General features: G+C 40.9%; 1 protein-coding gene across 4 annotated transcripts in view; it reads right to left on the bottom strand.

Moving 5' to 3' along the window:
• The window catches only part of ZFYVE9 (zinc finger FYVE-type containing 9), a 189,729-nt gene that overhangs the window by 4,985 nt on the left and 165,262 nt on the right, over positions 1-19,482 (bottom strand). For all 4 annotated transcript variants that reach the window (XR_011994795.1, XR_011994794.1, XM_072723961.1 and 1 more), the window contains 5 exons: positions 12,328-12,478; positions 9,653-9,733; positions 6,677-6,839; positions 2,335-2,440; positions 207-383 (listed from right to left, as the gene is read on the bottom strand). Coding sequence is in view for 2 of the 4 variants with exons in the window: in XM_072723961.1 (XP_072580062.1) it covers positions 207-383; positions 2,335-2,440; positions 6,677-6,839; positions 9,653-9,733; positions 12,328-12,478 (678 nt within the window). In the remaining 2 variants the exon portion in view is untranslated. The remainder of the gene's footprint in view (positions 1-206; positions 384-2,334; positions 2,441-6,676; positions 6,840-9,652; positions 9,734-12,327; positions 12,479-19,482) is intronic.

The following is a 19,482-nucleotide window of genomic DNA, read 5'->3' on the forward strand; positions in this document are numbered from 1 at the left end:
ACCTCCACTCCTTCCCCACCCTCACGACTAAGTCCTTGGACATACTCGGGTGAGGAAGCCAAGGTTCAAGCGATTCAGAGTCTCCCAAGCAGTGCATCTGGGGACGTTCCCGGCTGAGGGAAGGCCGAAGACCCAGGGAACTCACTTGTCAGAAGATACAGGCGTCGCTAAGCCCAGCTTCCCAGGCTGCCTGACACTCTTCTTACCTGGTCGGAGTCTAGTGTCACACGGAGTCCTAGTTTAGTCATTCCGTCCTCCTTCAGGAGCTTGAGGTGGGGACAGAGTGCGAGGCAAAAGGCCTTGGCCACGTGCTCAGTCAGTCGGCTATGATCCGCAGGGTCACTCAGGCAACTGTGCTGGTCGTCATTTTCTAGGAAAAATACCTGTTCCCCAAACAGAAGAGACTTTAGCCTCGTGCCTGGGAGATGTGGGGACAAAGAGCAAGTCCGTGAACTTACTGGTATGACCGCCCTGATGCCCAAAGGCCTTAGGGAAGGCCTCCCATCTCCCTGGTCTCAGCCATGCTCGTAAGGGCATGTTCTCCTCAGAACCAGAAAAGGCTGGCATTTCGCACTGTGTTCTTCTAAAAGGTGATCCTTTTATGTGGTGACTCCTCTTAGGAAATGACCGTGAAGTCTGAGGGAACAGCTCTTACAGATTGTGACCCAACCCCAGCACGTCCCACATCTCTCCGAGAGGAGAAGCGACTTCAGGGCACAGAAGTAGAGGCAAGGCCACGCCACGAAGCAGAGTTTCCTGCCTCTCAGGACAAGGCTTTCCTGCCGCACGGCCGTGCCCGCTGAGGCCGGGGCAGTGCGCGGAGCAGCACGGACAGAATCGGAGCAGCAGCAGCAGAACTGAGAGATGCAAGTCCTGGCCAAAGAGGCTCAGGGCTTCCTAATGTGCGGTTATTCCTTCGTAAGGCAGCCCTGTCCTCCTTGGTGACTATAAATGATGTAAAAGCATAACACAGAAGCCGGAGATGTGCAAACACCCAAGGCTCTTGCGCACACTCCCCGCCCTGGGCCTGCCGAGCAGCCCACACAAGTACCACGAGGGGTGGCCGGGAGGCCCAGGCCCTTGGGCCGCAGCACCACAACCGAGCGGAGTCCGCAGAGGCGTCCGGAGACCTGGGCCCCTGCTCTGCCAGCCAATGGGCGCCTGCTGTCTCAGGATTACTGGGGAGCAAGGTGGGGAAGGCGGCCACCGCTCGGAGTGGTAAGGAGGTCCCGTGGCCCAGACCCTGTTCCACTTGAAACGCGTCCAAGGGAAAATGGTGACAAAGCGGCCAAGGCCACTGAGCTGCACATGAGAACACTGGGCCTGGTCGTACAAAGGGTATGTCACTCGGAACGACAGCCCCAGAAATGGGAAACCAGGTTCTGGGTAACTTGGGTAAAGCATTGGACATCGCTTGCCTGGACTTAACTGTGTGTAATACAGAAAAGCTAGAAGCCACGGAATTTTTTTAAAACAAATTCAGACTTTTAAGGCTGTAAGGAATTTTAGAGGTCTTCTCATGTAATATTTTATTTTGTGGAGTGTAACTCAGGTTGAAGAGAAATGAAGAGACCTACAACCTCCCCGTTTATTCTCCAAGAATAACCTCCCTGAGCTGCGCCCCGAACGGGCTGCCCTGCCCCTCCCACTCCCAGGTGAGCCTCTCTCTGCAGCTCTCAGGTGAGACAGGACCACGGGGGAAAGAGTTCGGCACTGGCTACATCTGGGTTTAAAGCAGAACTTTGCCATTACTTGTTTGCCTTGGGATCTTGGGCAAGTTACTGAGTCTCTGAGCTTTAGTTTTCTTATTGGTGAAATGAGCCTATTTTTTAAAGCCTGTGTTACGTAAGAGACTAACTGTGAGCACAGCCTAACTAGCCCACCATTCTGAGGAGCACAGCACAGAGGGTATATACCACTCAGACAAGCATCCTTCTTGAATTCTAAAGCAAAAAAATCTCTAAAAGCTTGTTCATAAAAAGGAAGAGAAATCAGATCACTACAGGCTGTGCTTGGTGGCATTTCTTCCTGGACAGACTGGAGGGACCTGGGAGTATAGAGGGTACACAGAAAATTTTCTTTTCTTATCCTCCAGAATCCGTCCACAGTGTGTCTCTGGACCTTGCAAAAAGTTGTGCTCAAAGGAGATCAAGACACCAAGTTTCTTTCTTTCTTTCTTTTTTTAAATTTTACTTATTTATTAGAGAGCACAGAGGGAGAGGGAGAGGGAGAAGCCGACTCCCTGCAGGGCAGGGAGTCCAATGAGGGACCCGATTCCAGGACCCTGAGATCATGACCTGAGCCACCCAATCACCCAAAGTTTCATCTCCTTACCTCTGTCCATCTGATGACTTTTCCATTTGCTTTATACTCTGATCCATGGAATATCTTCACGCTTGTTATAGACTCCATGGACTTCCCGTCTATGGGACTTACAACACTACAATAGAGACAAAGGAAAGAGATGGGAGCAGCTCTTGAAGTTAGAAGAACCATGTCTCTAATCAAGTCTTGCTACTAATTATACCAGGCACTTTGTTGAACACACCTGAGCAACACATCACAGCAAGAAGACACTGCACAGAAATGTACGTAACTAGAGCTCTTGTGGGAAGGGCCTGTGCACTGAAATCATTCAAAGGACACATAAAAAAGGAGCCATGATTCCAGGAATTGCTTCTTTCAATGTAAAAAAAACTCTCTACTCAAACCTGCTCCTTCCTGAACTCAGCAAGTGCACGGCCACCACCTGATATCGCGCTCTCTGCCTGGTGCTCTCACTGCTCCTGACCCTAACACTCACACATTTGCATATCTGCCTCACAAATGAACTTCTTAAGGGGAGGGACATGATACACTTGCCTCTGTATGCTGTACTCCCAGTTCTTACCCACTGCTTAGAATGTAGGAGTTTAATATTTATTGGTTAAAAGAATCATTTGACCAAGTATGTTAATTTTAACAGTGCTGGTGTAAGCTCATGAACAAATATTGATATTATTATTGCAACAAATTCCCTTTAGTGCTAAATTATCACTCCTGGATTTCTGAATAAAGAAAGGCCACTTTAAAAAAAAGGCCACTTTTTATAATAATTTCCTCTTCAAAATATAGCAAGTATAAATAGGTGGAGATTCACCCTCATTCTGATGAGGATTTAAAATAATTGTCACAAAGATTCCAAATTCTTCCTTTTAAAAAACAAAAAACAAATGGTGGGTATTTGTCGTTTCTAATGGCTGAGTAATATTCCATTGTATACATAGACCACTGGAGGGTATTATGCTGAGTGAAATAAGTCAATCGGAGAAGGACAAACATTATATGGTCTCATTCATTTGGGGAATATAAAAAATAGTGAAAGGGAATAAAGGGGAAAGGAGAAAAAATGAATGGGAACTATCAGAAAGGGAGACAGAACATGAGAGACTCCTAACTCTGGGAAACAAACTAGGGGTGGTGGAAGGGGAGGTGGACAGGGGGTGGGGGTGACTAGGTGGCAGGCACTGAGGGGGGAACTTGATAGGATGAGCACTGGGTGTTATTCTATATGTTGGCAAATTGAACACCAATAAAAAATAAATTTATAAACAAAACAAAACAAAACAAAACAGGGCAGCCCCGGTGGCTCAGCAGTTTAGCACCGCCTTCTGCCCAGGACATGATCCTGTTGATCCGGGATAGAGTCCCACATCGGTCTCCCCGCAGGGAGCCTGCTTCTCCCCCTGCCTGTGTCTCTGCCTCTCTCTCTGTCTCTCATGAATAAATAAATAAAATCCTTAAAAAATAAAAAATAAACAAAAAACATCTTATTTATTTATTTGGTGCAGGGAGGAGAGAGAGAAAACACATGAGGCAGAGGGAGAAGCCCCATGTGAGGCTCCATCCCAGGACACCAGGATCATGACCTGAGCCAAATGCAGACAGTCAACTGACTGAGCCGCCAGGCGCCCCCGCAAGCTCTTCCTAACAATTTTCAAACCTGTTTATGTTTTTTAATCTCTATGTAAAAAGATCAAATTAAACTTAAACTTCAATATAGGGGATTCATTTCATTCACCTGAATTAAAATTATTTAAACAACACTGAATTTAATTTGTAACTCATGAAACAACAGTGTCAAACAAGGGCGCTCTTGGGGCGCCTGGTGCCACAGTCAGTTGAGCATCAGACTCTTGGTGAGATCGAGCCCCAAGTAGGGTCCGTGCTCCGTGTGGACCATGCTTCAGATTCTTTCTCCCTCTCCACCCTCCCTGCTCCCTCCCTGCTCATGTACTCGCTCTCTAAAATGAATAAATAAAATCTTTTTTAAAAGGGTAATCTTAGTTTATTAGAGTATTTTGGGACAGTATACCCAGACACTGAGGGACAAGCTGGAAAACATTCACTTTATACACTACACACTAAACTCTTGAATTCAAGAGCCTTCCTTATCTAATTCTCGTCCTGTTTTTGGTCTGTTTTTTTTTTTGTTTTTTTTTTTTAAGATTTTATTTATTTATTCATGAGAGACACACACACAGAGAGAGAGAGAGAGGCAGAGACAGGAGCAGAAGGAGAAGCAGGCTCCATGCAGGGAGCTTGACACGGGACTCAATCCCGGGGCTCCGGGGTCACGACCAGAACCAAAGGCAGATGCTCAACCACTGAGCCCCCCTGGCATCCCTCGTCCTGTTTTCTAAGATGCTGCCACTGGCAGCTGCTGTAGGTAGGAAGGGGCAACCTGCTGGTTATTAGTTACTGATATCTTACGGCATCAGATTATCAGTTTTTTGGTCCTAATAACTATGTTCATTTCAACTATAGGAGAATATTAAACACAAATTGTTTTTGAAATTTAAATTTCCAACTTAGTATGGGAAGATAAAGGGTTATTTATAAAATAGGCAAATATACTCATTGATTTAGAAATTGCTTCTTTTTGTTCAATAACAAAAGCGTAAGAGGTTTTTTTTTTTTTTTTTTTAAATCTGGCGTGCTGTGTTAGAAATGCCCTCTATCTGCCTTTGCTCCTGCTGCTCCCCCAGGCTGGATGCCTACTGTGCCTCAACTATGTGCAGACACCTACTCACATACCACATTCAGCTCCATCAGCGGCCACTTCTCTATGAAGGGCTTCCTGAGTACCGCCCTAGCATCCTTACAGGCCCCCTCTTTACTTTCGTATTTTCACTGTATCCTAGAGTTTTCTATGAGCATCTCCCATACTTTGATGCACTTATTTATAACGATCTTCAAAACCAGGCTGAACCACTTATCCAGTAGGGAGTCTGTACAATTCATTTTTGTATTTCCAAAGACCTACACATAGAATTATTGCCTGAAGGAAAAAGGGATGGACTGGACCAGAGAAAGCTTAATACAATGACGTAGGATATATTTGTTCAACCAATCAATCTTTTAAGTATCTACTAGGTACTAGAGTTTTAGGTGTTGGTGATACAGCAATAAAGAAACCAGACAAAAATCCCTGCCCTTACAGAGTTCACATTCCAGGGCAATATAATAAGTAAAAATATATTTTTTATGTTAGAGAATTAAAAGTTCTCTTGAGAAATATAATGCAAGAAAGAGAGATAGGAAGTTTTGAGAGAAGAAAGGTGTATGGGAGGGTTATAATTTAGAGAGGTTGGCCAAGGAAGACCTTACTGAGAAAATGACATTTTAGATAAAACCTTGAAGTCAGTGAAGGAGGAACTCATCTGGCTGTCTTGGCTACTGAGGGGCAGAGTACAAGGTGAAAGAACAGCAGGGGTAAATGTCTGAGGGCAGAAGTAGAGTCGATGTGCTCAGGGAAGAAGGCACGTGTTGCTTCTGTGAGGTGGGCGGGTGGTGGGAGACCATATAAGCTGAAAACCACTTTGGCTTTTCCCCGAGAGATACTGAAAGCCAGTGGTGGGTTCTGAGCAGAGAAGTGACGCTGCTCTGGCTGCTGTATTAGCAACAGATTAGGTTGGGGGGCAAGAGGAGTTCAAGACTACAAACAAGCAAGCCAATTAAAAGGCGATTGCAATAATCCAGACCAAATGATGGTGGACGGAGAGGTGGTGTGATAGATGTTGAAATAAAATCCAACAGAATATATAAAATGCATACTATAAAATATAACAGTACCAGGATTCACCATTGTGATAGGTGTAGGGTATGAGAGGAAAACAAGTGTCAAAGATGATGCCAAAGGTTTGGCTTGAGTCTGCAGAGTAGAGCTGCCATATACTGGGAAAGAGTACAGGGCTTGAAGCCCAGGAGGGTGGTGTTAAGTACTAGCCCTGCCACTTCCTGGCTCTGTGGAGTCATGGAGCCTTCAGGTACTTGTTTACTCATCTATAATGTGGGAAAAACAACACTAGTTATTATCTCAAATGAAACAATGTTAGCAAAAGAGCTTTTTTTTATAAAACCATAAAAGGCTTAGGTTATTACTATTATCTCAATAACTTTAGAGGATTGTTTTGTTTCATCAACTCCTCTTCCCCTCCCTTCAAAAATATGCAGAGAAACTTCCTTCCTTCAGAAATTGAGCCAAGAAACTAGAAATTTAATATTTTATGTTATATACACTCAAAGCAGTACTTTCTCTTTGGGCTTTCAGTAAAGTCATAAACACCAGTGTAGACAACACCCAGAGCCCAGCCCAGAACTACATGCCACAAGGGGCAAAGTCCACTGTATTTACCCCTTGTTGACGTTCTTGTCATCATCCACCCACTGGATGTAGATGTGCTCCTGCGGATCCTCCACGTCCGCCTTGCCACAGCTGATGGTGAAGTCCTTCATCTCTCGCAGCGCCTGCCTCAGGGCATCCATGTTCTCCGCTGTGATCTGGACCATAACGCCATCTGAGAATCAGCATCAAGATGATACAGATGGAAACAGCGCCAAGCCAGGGAGAGGGGCTAGAGCTTCTCCTAAGACTGCTCCAAGGGAAAGCTTATACATGGCCGCATCCCTCTTCCACACAGAACTGTTTTCACTCTGTATTTAATTGCTCTAATCATATCTGTGTGTCTGCACCTCTGTCTCTCTCACCTTCCCACGACTGCCCAGTATACAGCGAATGCCCAGGAAATATTTGTTAAATACGTCACCGAATAAAAACAGCAGCGGTGGGAGAAGAGATGAATCCATTCATTGGCTAGTGATGAATAGGGCAAACCTACCACATGGTTCCACGAGCTACCGTGTAGCTAACACATGAGAATTCTACGTGGCCTCGTCAAAGGCAAACACTGAAATTCAGCATAAAGTCGTCACATATTAAGCAATTACTGACACAAAATTTTGTCAACTAAAATAATTTCTAGGGGATCCCTGGGTGGCTTAGTGGTTTAGCGCCGGCCTTTGGCCCAGGGCACAATCCTGGAGACCCCGGATCGAGTCCCTAGTCGGGCTCCCAGCATGAAGCCTGCTTCTCCCTCCTCCTGTGTCTCTGCCTCTTTCTCTCTCTCTCTCTCTTTCTCATGAATAAATAAATAAAATTTAAAAAATAAAATAATTTCTAAAAAGCTTCAATAAAGATATCATAAACAGGCAGCCAACTGCTCCACTGACACACAGTAAAATATAAGACCTAAGAAATTTTCAGTCCAAAGACACAGACCTAAGTTTTAAGCATATTACTTTGCATTTATAAGGATCTGTGTCACTTCAAATTACCATTTCCGCAACATTTAAAGGGTATTTTTTTAATCATCTTGTCAAGACACAATTCCAAACGTAGTCAGTACTTGATCACTTAGGCATTAAATAGTCATTTAAGACCAATGACTGTATAAGCCCTAGATTTCTTAACAATTTCTTTTTTTTTTTTAAGATTTTATTTATTTTTTCGTGAGAGAGAGAGAGAGGCAGACACAGGCAGAGGGAGAAGCAGGCTCCCTGCAGGGAGCCCCACACGGGACTCGATCCCGGGTCTCCAGGATCAGGCCGAGCTGAAGGCAGACATTTAACAACTGAGCCACCTAGGTGTCCCTTAACAATTTAATAGCATGTTTCCACTTCGTAGTCAAAGTTGTGAGACTTAGTTGTAAAATATTAGTGTAGTTTGCTCTTCACTAGCTGTTTTATTAAGTTTACCAATAAAGGAGGTCAAAGGCAGTGTCTATTAACGTGTAAGATTGTCTATGTATTTCAGTTAACATACTGGACTCCAGCCTCAGGAAGGACTGCTTTCACACAGGCCACTGGAGTAAGCCACTGTGGAAATGAAAACCTGTTTCCACTATGTGCGGCAGATTGTACTTTCCAAAGGTCACAATATCTCCCATCTCACATCTCAGTATCTCCCACCTTAGCGCTTTCTCACAGCGCTACCTTCCCATTTCCCCATTAAGAAGTGGTGTCTAGTTCCTCTCCTCCTGAACCTGGGCAGGTTTTTTTTTTTTTTTTTTTTTTTAAGATTTTATTTATTTATTTATGAGACACACACAGAGAGAGGCAGAGACATAGTCAGAGGGAGAAGCAGGCTCCCTACAGGAGCCTGATGCAGGACTCGATCCCAGGACTCCAGGATCACGCCCTGGGCCAAAGGCAGACGCTCAGGTGCTGAGCCACCCAGGGATCCCCGAACCTGGGCAGGCTTATGACTACTTCCAACACTAGAGTATGGTGAAAGGGGCATTGTTTGACTTTCGAGACTGGGTCATAAGAAGCAACATGGCTCTGCCCTTTGCTAGAACACGTGTGCCTGGAGTAAGAAGTCCAGCTATCCCAAGGCTGCCAGGCCATGCTGAGGAGTCAAGGTGTGAGTACTTCAGTCACCACTCTGTCTTTAAATCATCCCACACCAGCCCCAGATGTGTGAGTGAATGAACCTTCAGAAAATTCTAGCCTCCAGCTATCAAGTCATCCCAACTGAGGCCCAGGACATCACTGAGTAGAGTCAAGCCCTCTCCACACTACTTTGTCAAGATTCTTGACCCAGAGGAATCACTGAACCTGATAAAACAGTTGCTATAACCCACTAAGTTCTGGGTAAATTTGTTATGCAGCAACAGTAACCAGATCAAAGCAACCAGATCAAAATATAGGAAGAATCAACCAACAAAGAAAATAAACAGTATGCTCATGAGCCTTTCATTAATTCTCATTTAATTAGTTTTGTTGGGATATGTGTTATGTCTAATCTAATTATAGCAACCAGCAGCAAACGCATCCCATTCTGTACCCCAAGTGATGATTGCAGCATTCTTGTGAGTTAAGACAAACTGAATTTGAGCCCAATGATATATACTGAACTCAAACTATGTCCTCTTGGATGCCCTAACCCAGAGCTCTGAAAGGCCATCTCTTAATTTTTATGTCACTGTCCCATGATTATCTGTATCACTTATTCCCTTCTTTGGAGAACTAAGCACTATATAACAGTATTAATTAGCTTACCAGTTAAGATGCTACCGAATACATAATAGAAGTCAGAAGTCTACTGTAGAAGTGTCATGGTTTCACTTGACATCCTCTGCTTTTGAGTTTTTAACTTTTATTATTATTATTATTTTTTATGTAAGCTCTATGCCCAACATGGGGCTTAAACTTAGGCCTTGGAGATCAAGAGTCACATGCTCTACCAAATGAACCAGCCAGGCACTCCAACATCCTTTTTAGTTGTATGATTAGGACTGAATATACTTGCAGTAAACGACTTATTCTTTACCTTCCACAATACTGGACTTGGCAAGATATCCAGAAGAAGATTTCAGAGCGCCGCTGAACACAAAGAAACTGGCACCAGTCACTAAAATATAATATAAATAGTTTAGTGTAGACTCTGAGATATAAAGCCTGAGAACAATAATGAAATATTTGATAGTTGGTAACTCCAGCCACCATCAAACAGAAAACAAAGAACATCAACTCTATGTAACATAATATACAAGTAACCAATAATGCTTATGGTAGCTTTGGGAATGAACTTTTAAGATATACCCCTCATTTTGTTTTCCTCTCCCTCCAATCAAGAATTAAAGAATCTTTTTTTTTTAATTTATTTATTCATGAGAGACACAGAGAGAGAGAGAGACAGAGACAGAAACAGAGAGAGAGAGAGAGAGAGAGACAGAGAGAGAGGCAGAGACACAGGCAGAGGGAGAAGCAGGCTCCATGCAGGGAGCCCAACGTGGGACTCCATCCCGGGTCTCCAAGATCACATCCTGGGCTGAAGGCGGCATTAAACCACTGAGCCACCGGGGCTGCCCAAGAATTAAAGAATCTTACAAGCAAAGAAATCTTAGTGGTCAAGTCTAGGGTTTGGCAAACTACAACCTATTTGGCCTGTCCCCTGGTTTTTTTTTTGTTTGTTTGTTTGTTTTTTGTTTTTTTAAATTTTATTTAATTTAATTTTTTTTCTGTCCTGTTTTTTTTTTTTTTTGTCCTCTGTTTTTGTAAGTAAAATTTTATTGGAACACAGCCATGTCCACTCATTTGCATATTGTCTATGGCAGTTTTTGAAGTATGCCAGAGTTGAGTAACTGGCGACCAAAGACCACAGGCTTGCAATGCCTAAGATATTTATCATGTAGCCATTCATGGAAAAAGTCTGCTGTCCCCCGATCTAATACTTTTTTTTTTTTTAGATAAAACATGTTTTGAAGATGGAGATGTGGCTGGCAACCACTTTATTCACCGAATGCAGTTCTCTTAAAAAAATACCTATTCAAAAGACAAATATCTGTTACCATTATTTCTTCATAAAAGGACATTTAATCACATTTAACTCTAAGAAAATCTCACTATGCTCCTTCATATCTTTTTTTGTTTGTTTTTAAAATTTTGTCTTTTTTCAGTAATCTCCACACCCAACATGGGGCTTGAACTTACAACACAGAGATCGAGTCGAGTGCTCCACTGACTGAGCCAGGTAGGAGCTCCTGGGCTTCTCCGCATCTTACGTTGGACTAAGCTAATCCAATTTCCTGCTCAGTAGCCCTGCAATATCTCTAACAGGTGGACATCCAGGCTTTATCAAAGACTCCTAGTAACAAGGAACACAAAATGGCACAAGGCAGCCCGTTCTATTTCTTGGTAACTCTCAGTCTTACAAAATGTGCTCTCAAATTGAGTCCAGATCTAGATCCTTATAACTTTTACCCAATGGTGCTGGTTTGGGCCTTTTGTAACTACAGAGAATAAACTGAATCTTATTTCCATGTACTAGAAAACCTTAAAAATAGAAATAGCTATTTTTCACACTCTTCCAATCTATACTTTCCCAAATTAAACATTTATACTTTATTCAAAACTTTTGACCTAGTTTCTAGATTTTTCATAGGCCCTGAGTCATCTTCTGAAGAATCTCTAGTTTTATCAATGGATATCATCAATTACACTAATGATATCCAGAACTTAATTCAAATATTCTACGATGTGAGCTGACTAATGGAGAGCATTGAGGACTTATCACCTACCGTATTTTAGATATCATATTGAATATACATACACGTGACAAAGACGTTTTATGCCATTACTAAACAACCGATTTAAAAAACATATTGAAGACAGTGACCTATGTCACTGTCAACCAGAGAAGTATTTCATAAAGCTTACTAAAGAAAGCTAGTTATGGGAGATATTCTGAGTAAAAAGAAGATTCATAGTCAAATAAATTTTGGAAGGTCTAGGCACTATCTTCCTTTTGGAAAATCACAATACAAATCAGCCTATTAAAGGCTCTGAGGGTTCCTGTAGTAAAGAAATCTGTTTAAACTTGTTTAACCCAGGATTTCTCAGTTTAATGTATTAAGCAAGACTTTCACTTATCTATTTTTCAAAACCACAGAACCCAATTAGACACCTTAAGAAACGCCACTATAAGCAATGCTTCATAAATATCAATGTGCATTTGAACACAGGGACCATGTTAAAAAACAAATTCTAATTTAGCAGATCTGGAGTACAGACACTTCATTTCTAACAATCTCCTAAGTGAAGAGGACATATTCTGAGTACCACTGAACCAAGAAGCCTTCTTTCAGAATGCAGGCAACCTATTAATTACCATTCTTTGGATATGATCATTCAACAAGCTTCAAATCTACCTAAGCATATTCTCACTAAGAGGTCTAGTCTCCTACCTTCAAATATCAATTCTGGCCCTGCCAATGTCCTGAGGCAGTATTTTCAAAATGTTCCCCTCAATAGTAGAGATCCCATTTGCAACTCTGAGCCTGGCTACTTGGGGAGTCAATATCATCTTGGAGAATAAGCTTGGAAAGGTTAATTTCATCAAATTGTTTGTGGCCACTTAGCTAGAAAGTTTAGAGTTATGGGGCCGAGATATCCAACTTTCCAAGTCCAGCACAATTCTTACCGTTAATCAGCTCAAATACTCACCCTTTCTGGGTTGATTGTGAATACTGATAGCCTGGGTCTGATAGTTTCCGTCATCATTCTGTACACAGACAAGATGAGAGTCTGCCTTCTCATTGAAGCAGGCCCCTCCTGCCAGGACATGCTCATTGGACTTGTTCATGGCTTTCATCATCTGCGATCAAAGAAGAGGGTTATAACTTTATTATTCTACCAAACATAAATGGGCACTTTTTTTGGGTCTGACACAAGACAACTCCTTTACCTCAAAACCAAAAAACAGTAACGAAAACACAGTGGAAAATTAGTCACCATTGGAAAAAAAAAAACCCAACATATACAACAATTCTCTGTATAGTTTATAGGTGATTTGTATTATAATAACCTAAGTAAGTACATGACATGTTTTGCATTCATCTTTTTGGTATTTTTGTTGCTGCACGGAGCTCAATGAACATTATTAGTTTAGCTAATTACAGTAATTTCAACTACCCACTGGATTCTCTGAGGATATCTACACTGAAATTCTAAGTCAAAAGAATGACCTATATGTAAGTATATTTGCCTACTTTTCTCATATCCACACAAAGGAGGGTTTTCCTCTAGAAATATATAAACTCCACTGCTTCTTAGTTTTACTAACTGATGCTTGAAATCAATGAAATCACTTACTAGTATGTTGCTTTGTTCTTTTTTTTTTCAAGTTTTTATTTAAATTCCAGTGAGTTAACATACAGTGTAAAATTAGTTTTGGAAATTAGTGATTCATCACTTACATACAACACCCAGTACTCATCACATCTCCTCCTCACTACCCATCACCCATTTAACCCTTGCCCCCAGCCATCACCCCCCAGCAACCCTCAGTTTGTTCTCTAAAGAGTCTGTTTTGTGGTTTATTCTTTTTCCCCCTATATTTATCTGTTTCATTTCTTAAATTCCATATGAGTGAAATCATATGGTATTTGTCTTTCTCTGACTTACTTTGCTTAGCCTTATACTCTCTAGCTCCATCTATGTCCTTTCAAATGACAAATGTCCTTTCATTCTTTTTCACAGCTGAGTAATATTCCATCATGTATAATACCACTCTTCTTCACTCATCACTCAATGGACATCTGGGCTCTTTCCATAATTTGGCTATTGTAAATAACATTTCTATAAATGTAGGGGTGCATGTACACCATTGAGTTCATGTTTTTGTATTCTTTGGGTCAATACCTAGTGATGTAATTGCTGGGTTGTAGGGCAGTCCTATTTTTAACTTTTTTTTTTTTTTAAGATTTATTTGAGAGACAGAGAGCGCTTATGCACAAGCATGGGAGCAGGAGAGGGGAGAGAGAATCTCTAGCAGACTCCTTGATGAGCATGGAGCCCGACCCAGGGCTCAATTCCATGATCTTGGGATCATGGACACTTAACTGACTCACCACCCAGGCACTGCATCTATTTTTAACTTTTTGAGGCACTTCCAGACTGTTTTACACACTGGCTACACCAGTTCACATTCCTACCAACTGTGCATGAAGGTTCCTTTGTTTCCCCATCTTCGCCAACGCTGTTGTTCCTTGTGTTGTTGACTTTGGCCATTCTAACAGGTGCAAGGTGGTATCTCATTGTAGTTTTGATTTGTATTCCCCTGATAGTAAGTGATGATGAACATTTTTTCATGTATTTGTTGGCCATCTGTACACTTGGAGAAATGTCTGTTCATATCTTCTGCCCATCTTAATTGGATTATTTTCTCGGTGTTGAATTTGAGAATTTCTTTATGTATTTTGGATCCTAAACTTTTATTGGAATAAGTCACTTGCATTTTCTCGGTGTTGAGTTTGAGAATTTCTTTATGTATTTTGGATACACTTGCAAATATCTTCTCCCATTCCATTGGTTGCCTTTTAGTTTTGTTGATTGTTTCCCCTCACTGTGCAGAAGCTTTTTATTTAGATGTAGTCCCAAAAGTTTATTTTTGCTTTTGTTTCCCTTGTCTCAGGAGACATATCTAGAAAAAAGTTGCTCTTTGCCTATTTTTAAAATGGGATTGTCATTTGTTGTTGAGTTATACGAATTCTTTATACATTCTAGATATCAGACCCTTGTCAGATATGATTTGTAAATATTTTCTCCCATGTTGTATATTGTCTTTGTACTTTCTTGTTAATGTCTTTGAATACACAAAAGATTTTAATTTTATTAAGTCCAATCTGTTTTTTCTATTGTTACTTGTACTGTTGTATATTATCTAAGAATCCACTGCCAAATCCAAAGTCATGAAAAAGTACCCTTATATTTTTTTCAAAGAGCTCCATGGTTTTAGCTTTTATATTTAGGTTACTGATCCATTTTGAGTTACGTTTTATATATGGTGTGAAGTAGGGATACACATTCTTTTACACGTGGAAATCCAGTTGTCCCAGCACCATTTACTGAAGGCTATTCTTTCACCATTAAATGATCTTGGCACTCCTGCCAAAATCAGCAGGCCACAAATGTACAGATTTATTTCCAGTTTCTTGAGTCTATTCTATGCCAGTACCACACTATTTTTATTACTGTAGCCTTGCAGTAAGTTTTGAAATTGGGAAGGGTGTCCAATTTTGTTCTTATACAAGATTATTTTGGCTTTGGAGGCCCTTGCAATTCCAAAAGAATTTGAACACTGGCTTTTTCTTTTCTGGAAAAAAAAAAAGACCATTGGAATTTTGATAGAGCTTGCACTGGATCTGACATCTAAGTCTTCTAATCCATGAACATGAGACATCTTCCTATTTATTTAGGTTTTCTTCATTTCTTTCAGCAATGTTTTATAGTTTTAGGAGTACTAGTCTTTTTAGAAGTACTAGTACCTTCTTGGTTAAGCTTATTCCTAGATATTATACCAATACAATTCTAAGATATCCTCATTTCCTGGCTTTACTTTGTTATGTTTATAACTCTTGCAAAGTTTGTGTTTTAATAAATTATACCACCAGAGGCATCCAAATAACTGAATATTCCTCTCACACTGATATTTATCTACCTCACGAATTCAAACAACTTCTATCAGTGTTTTCCAAAGATTACTTTTGAGTAAGTTTTCTGCAAACAGGATAAGTCAGTAGGAAGATTCCTATATAGCAAAGTCCATTGATAGACTAATTTAGGTTCTCATTTGCAATTTACATTTGTATCACATGAAAAAGCTGTTATAATCACATATAATAATTTTTTAAAGTAAACTCTATCTCCAACATTGGGTTCAAACTCACAACCCTGAGATCAAGTTGCATGCTCTACTGACTGAGCCAGCCAGGTGCTCCCACATAGCAATTTTAAAGAATGTTTTATCGTTTCTTCCAAATCATTAGGCTAAAGTGGTTTCTAACTTTGTCTAAGCAGATTAAGAAACGTTCTCTCTTTTTTTTTTAAAGATTTTATTTATTCATGAGAGACAGAGAGAGACACAGAGAGAGAGAGAAAGAGAGAGAGAGAGAGACAGGAAGAGGGAGAAGCAGGCTCCATGCAGGGGGCCCGATGCTGGACTCGATCCCGGGACTCCAGGATCACGCCCTGAGCCGAAGGCAGGCGCTAAACCGCTGAGCACCCAGGCATCCCAAGAAACATTCTCAATTCAGACATTGTAAATAAGTTAGCTAGCCGCTATATAATAATTTCCCCAGATGTCAATTTCAAACCCCAATGAGATAAACAAACTTCATACTTCTTTATAAATGAATACTTTTACCTTCTTAAAATCATGTTCATTTATACCAAGTTTCCCAAATATTCAAAGGGCTTTGCTGACCATAAAATGAAATTACATTTGTCATATGATATACTCAATTTTCTAGTCGTGCTATTCCTCTGCTCTATCAATTCAAACTCTGTAATATCTCCTGTATCTATCCCTAACTTCACCAGAATTCAAGATATATTTGTCTGTTTTTTGGACTAATAATAACCTTATAACTGGTTTTTCTGCAGTCTGTCAGTTCTGATCCATTCCATGATGTTTCCGTATTTACCAAAGCACAGCTCAGATCATGTCAATCTTTTCTACCTTGTTCTCTACTTGAAGTAATTAGCTTCCCATGCTCTTTTTTTTTAAATTTTTATTTATTTATGATAGTCAGAGAGAGAGAGAGAGAGAGAGAGAGAGAGGCAGAGACACAGGCAGAGGGAGAAGCAGGCTCCATGCACCGGGAGCTCGACATGGGATTCGATCCCGGGTCTCCAGATTCGCACCCTGGGGCAAAGGCAGGAGCCAAACCACTGCGCCACCCAGGGATCCTGCTTCCCATGCTCTTAACCCCAAACCAGCTTTCCTGCCTTGCTTCCCTTCCTACCATATCTTTATTTGCAGGACTACTTCTTGATGTGCTACCATTTCCCATCTCTAAGCGTTTTAGCCTTCCTATTAATCCTTTGTATCCAAGCACCTGAAAAAGTTACTCCCCAAAATAAGGTCTAGTAAAAAAAAAAACCAATTCTTGCAAGCAGCCTTAATTCCCAGACACCAATGCGACTGCTTCCTTCTTTAACTGCCATAGGACATTGTTTATATTTCTTATACTGCATCAACATTCAGGTTTGGATTAGCATCAAGGACTCAAGCCAGGCTGCTTGCATTTCCTAGCTTTGCTACTAAATCACTGTGTACCCTTGGGCAAGTTACTTGATTTCTCTATGTCTTAGTTTCCTCCTCTGTAGAGGAGATAATAAAAGTATTTCATACAATTATGAGAATTAAATAAATATTTATAAAGTGCTTAGAATAGCACCAAGAACATAGTAAGTACTGACGATGTGTTTGCAAATAAAATTTGTATGCTTGTCTCCTCCACTCTGCTTACAAAATTGTAAAGCAACCTAAAAAGCAGTAGCAAGTAATTCAACAAAGTACCTCTTATGAGATAATGGGATTCAGATCCTTCCTAAGAGCTCACGAATTAGTGGAAATGACATACTGATAAAAGGCAAGGAAACAACTGCTGGGACAACAGTATGTGCAGAATAGCTAACATCTATAGAGTGTCAAGCCTGAGTCAGGAATTGACCTAAATGTTACACAGGTCTTATCTCAGAAGACTATTTTAACATAGCAGGTGAAGCAGTACAGAAGCCTTATCTTCCTATGTTTCCCACCCCCAGAGTCTAAACATCCATGATAATTGTTTAAAGCCAGTTAAAAGAATACAGTTCTAGGAATGATTGTGTTAGAGAAATAAGTGAGGAGTTATAACATCTAGTCCATCTCTGAATTAACATGCCACGTCCTTTGATTTCCTCTCTTGAGATCTCATGTTAAAAATGACAGTTTACTTAACCTCCTGATTTAAAGTGGAAAGAATTATACCTACAGGAGAAGTTTATGCACAGCCCCGAGAAACAGCTACAATATCTATATAATGTGTAAGGCTTGGCACAGGGCTTGGCTTATGACAGGTGCTCAATAAATATTTGCTAAATATACTAATTAGTAAACCATATAAATAGGGATAGATTTGGAGGGTTTATCTGATTTATGAAGTTAAACTAAGAGAAAATGTGGTTAGTATGATTTTAAAAATTTGTTTTGTTCACATACAACTGCAGTGTCACATAGATTAGTTACCTAATAAAGTTTTAATGATATAATTCTATAAACGTTTATTAAGAGGCTGACAATGAATTTAAGTAGAAAGACACTGCAGAGACAGTGGAAAATTTAAGAAAGCACTTCACCAGAGATACAATGAAGAATGAAAGACAGACTCTGCCTTCAGGGGACTCAAAATTCAAAGCAGAAAGGGTTTCCTACTCATCTGCTATACAAGTTACATGAGTAAAGAAAGCTAGGAAAACAAAGGAAAGAAAGAGTGATACTGTCTGGGGGATGGAGAATTCTAGGTAAAATATTCGAATTGGCTATGAAATCAAGTATAAAGGAAGAGCACTCTGGATAAGGGGAAAGTCCTGAGTGAAGGAACAGGAATAGACCTGAGAAAAGAACACGGAGTTGAGTAATTATCGAACCGAGGGAATATCCTTTCCTGGAGATATTCTAGAACAATATAAATATCCTTCCCATTACCTGGAGCTCATCTGTGTCCAGAAGCTACCAACCCACGTTCAAGTCTTATGGGTCTACATATCACCAACTATGAACCTTTGAACCTCCTCTCATTCATTCAGCAAAAACTTATTGAGCATCTAATCTGCACTGTGTTTGTTCAGTAGGAAGTTGGGTTTGTTCAGCAAGGAACAAATTCCTTCCATCACAGAACTTACATTCTCATGTGTGCATGAGGGAACAAAAACAATAAATGAAATAAGTAAAGTACATGACATGTTAGACATTGATAAATGCTCTACAGAAAAGCATGCATGCAGGACCAGAAGTACTGGTGGGTACCATTTCAAATAGCCCAGTCAAGGAATGTCTTACTGAAAAGTGAGGAAAAAGCCATGGGAATATATAAGGAAGGACCTTATAGGCATTTAAAACAGCTGGTTCCATGGCCCTGGGGCAGTTTCAAGGAACATTAAGGACAGTGTGGCTGAAGCTGAATGACAGGAAAAGAAAAAAAAAGAGGTATAAGAAATTAGGTTAGAGAGGTAATGGGCTAAGGAGTACAAATGTGTAGAGGATTTCAGTTTTTATTCTGACTGAGATGAAAATCTTTGGAGGGTTCTGAGTAGAGGAGTGACATGATCTAACTTAGTTTTAACAGGGCTGCTGTACTGAGAACAGACTGATGGGGGAATGGGTACCAACAGGAAGACCAGCTAGGAGGCTCCTGCACAAACCTAGAGGAGAAATGACAACTTAGACCCAAACTGGTCTAAAGATTGAGACAGGCTTGGATTCTAGATGCTTCTGGAAGGCAGAGCTGGCAGGATTTCCAGGCAGATTAAACATGGGATGTGGAAGAAAGAGGATTCAAAGATGACTCCATAGTTTGGGGCCTACTAAGTGAAAGGATGGCCATGCCTCCAATTCAGGTAAGGCTGCAAGTTTTAAGGGAAGATCAGGAGGTCAGAATTAAACCAGCTAAGCCTGAGGTGCCTACCCAAGTAGAGATGCCAGCAAGGCAGCAAGATACTCAAGTTTACAAAATGGAGGAGAGATTCTGGCTGGAGGAAGACATCAGCATAGAGACAGTATTTAAGGCCAGAGGATTGGACAGATCACTATGGAAATGGATAGGGAAATAAAAC

The sequence above is a fragment of the Vulpes vulpes genome, chromosome 10 (assembly GCF_048418805.1).
Source record: "Vulpes vulpes isolate BD-2025 chromosome 10, VulVul3, whole genome shotgun sequence".
In the NCBI taxonomy this organism is placed as follows: Eukaryota; Metazoa; Chordata; class Mammalia; order Carnivora; family Canidae; genus Vulpes; species Vulpes vulpes.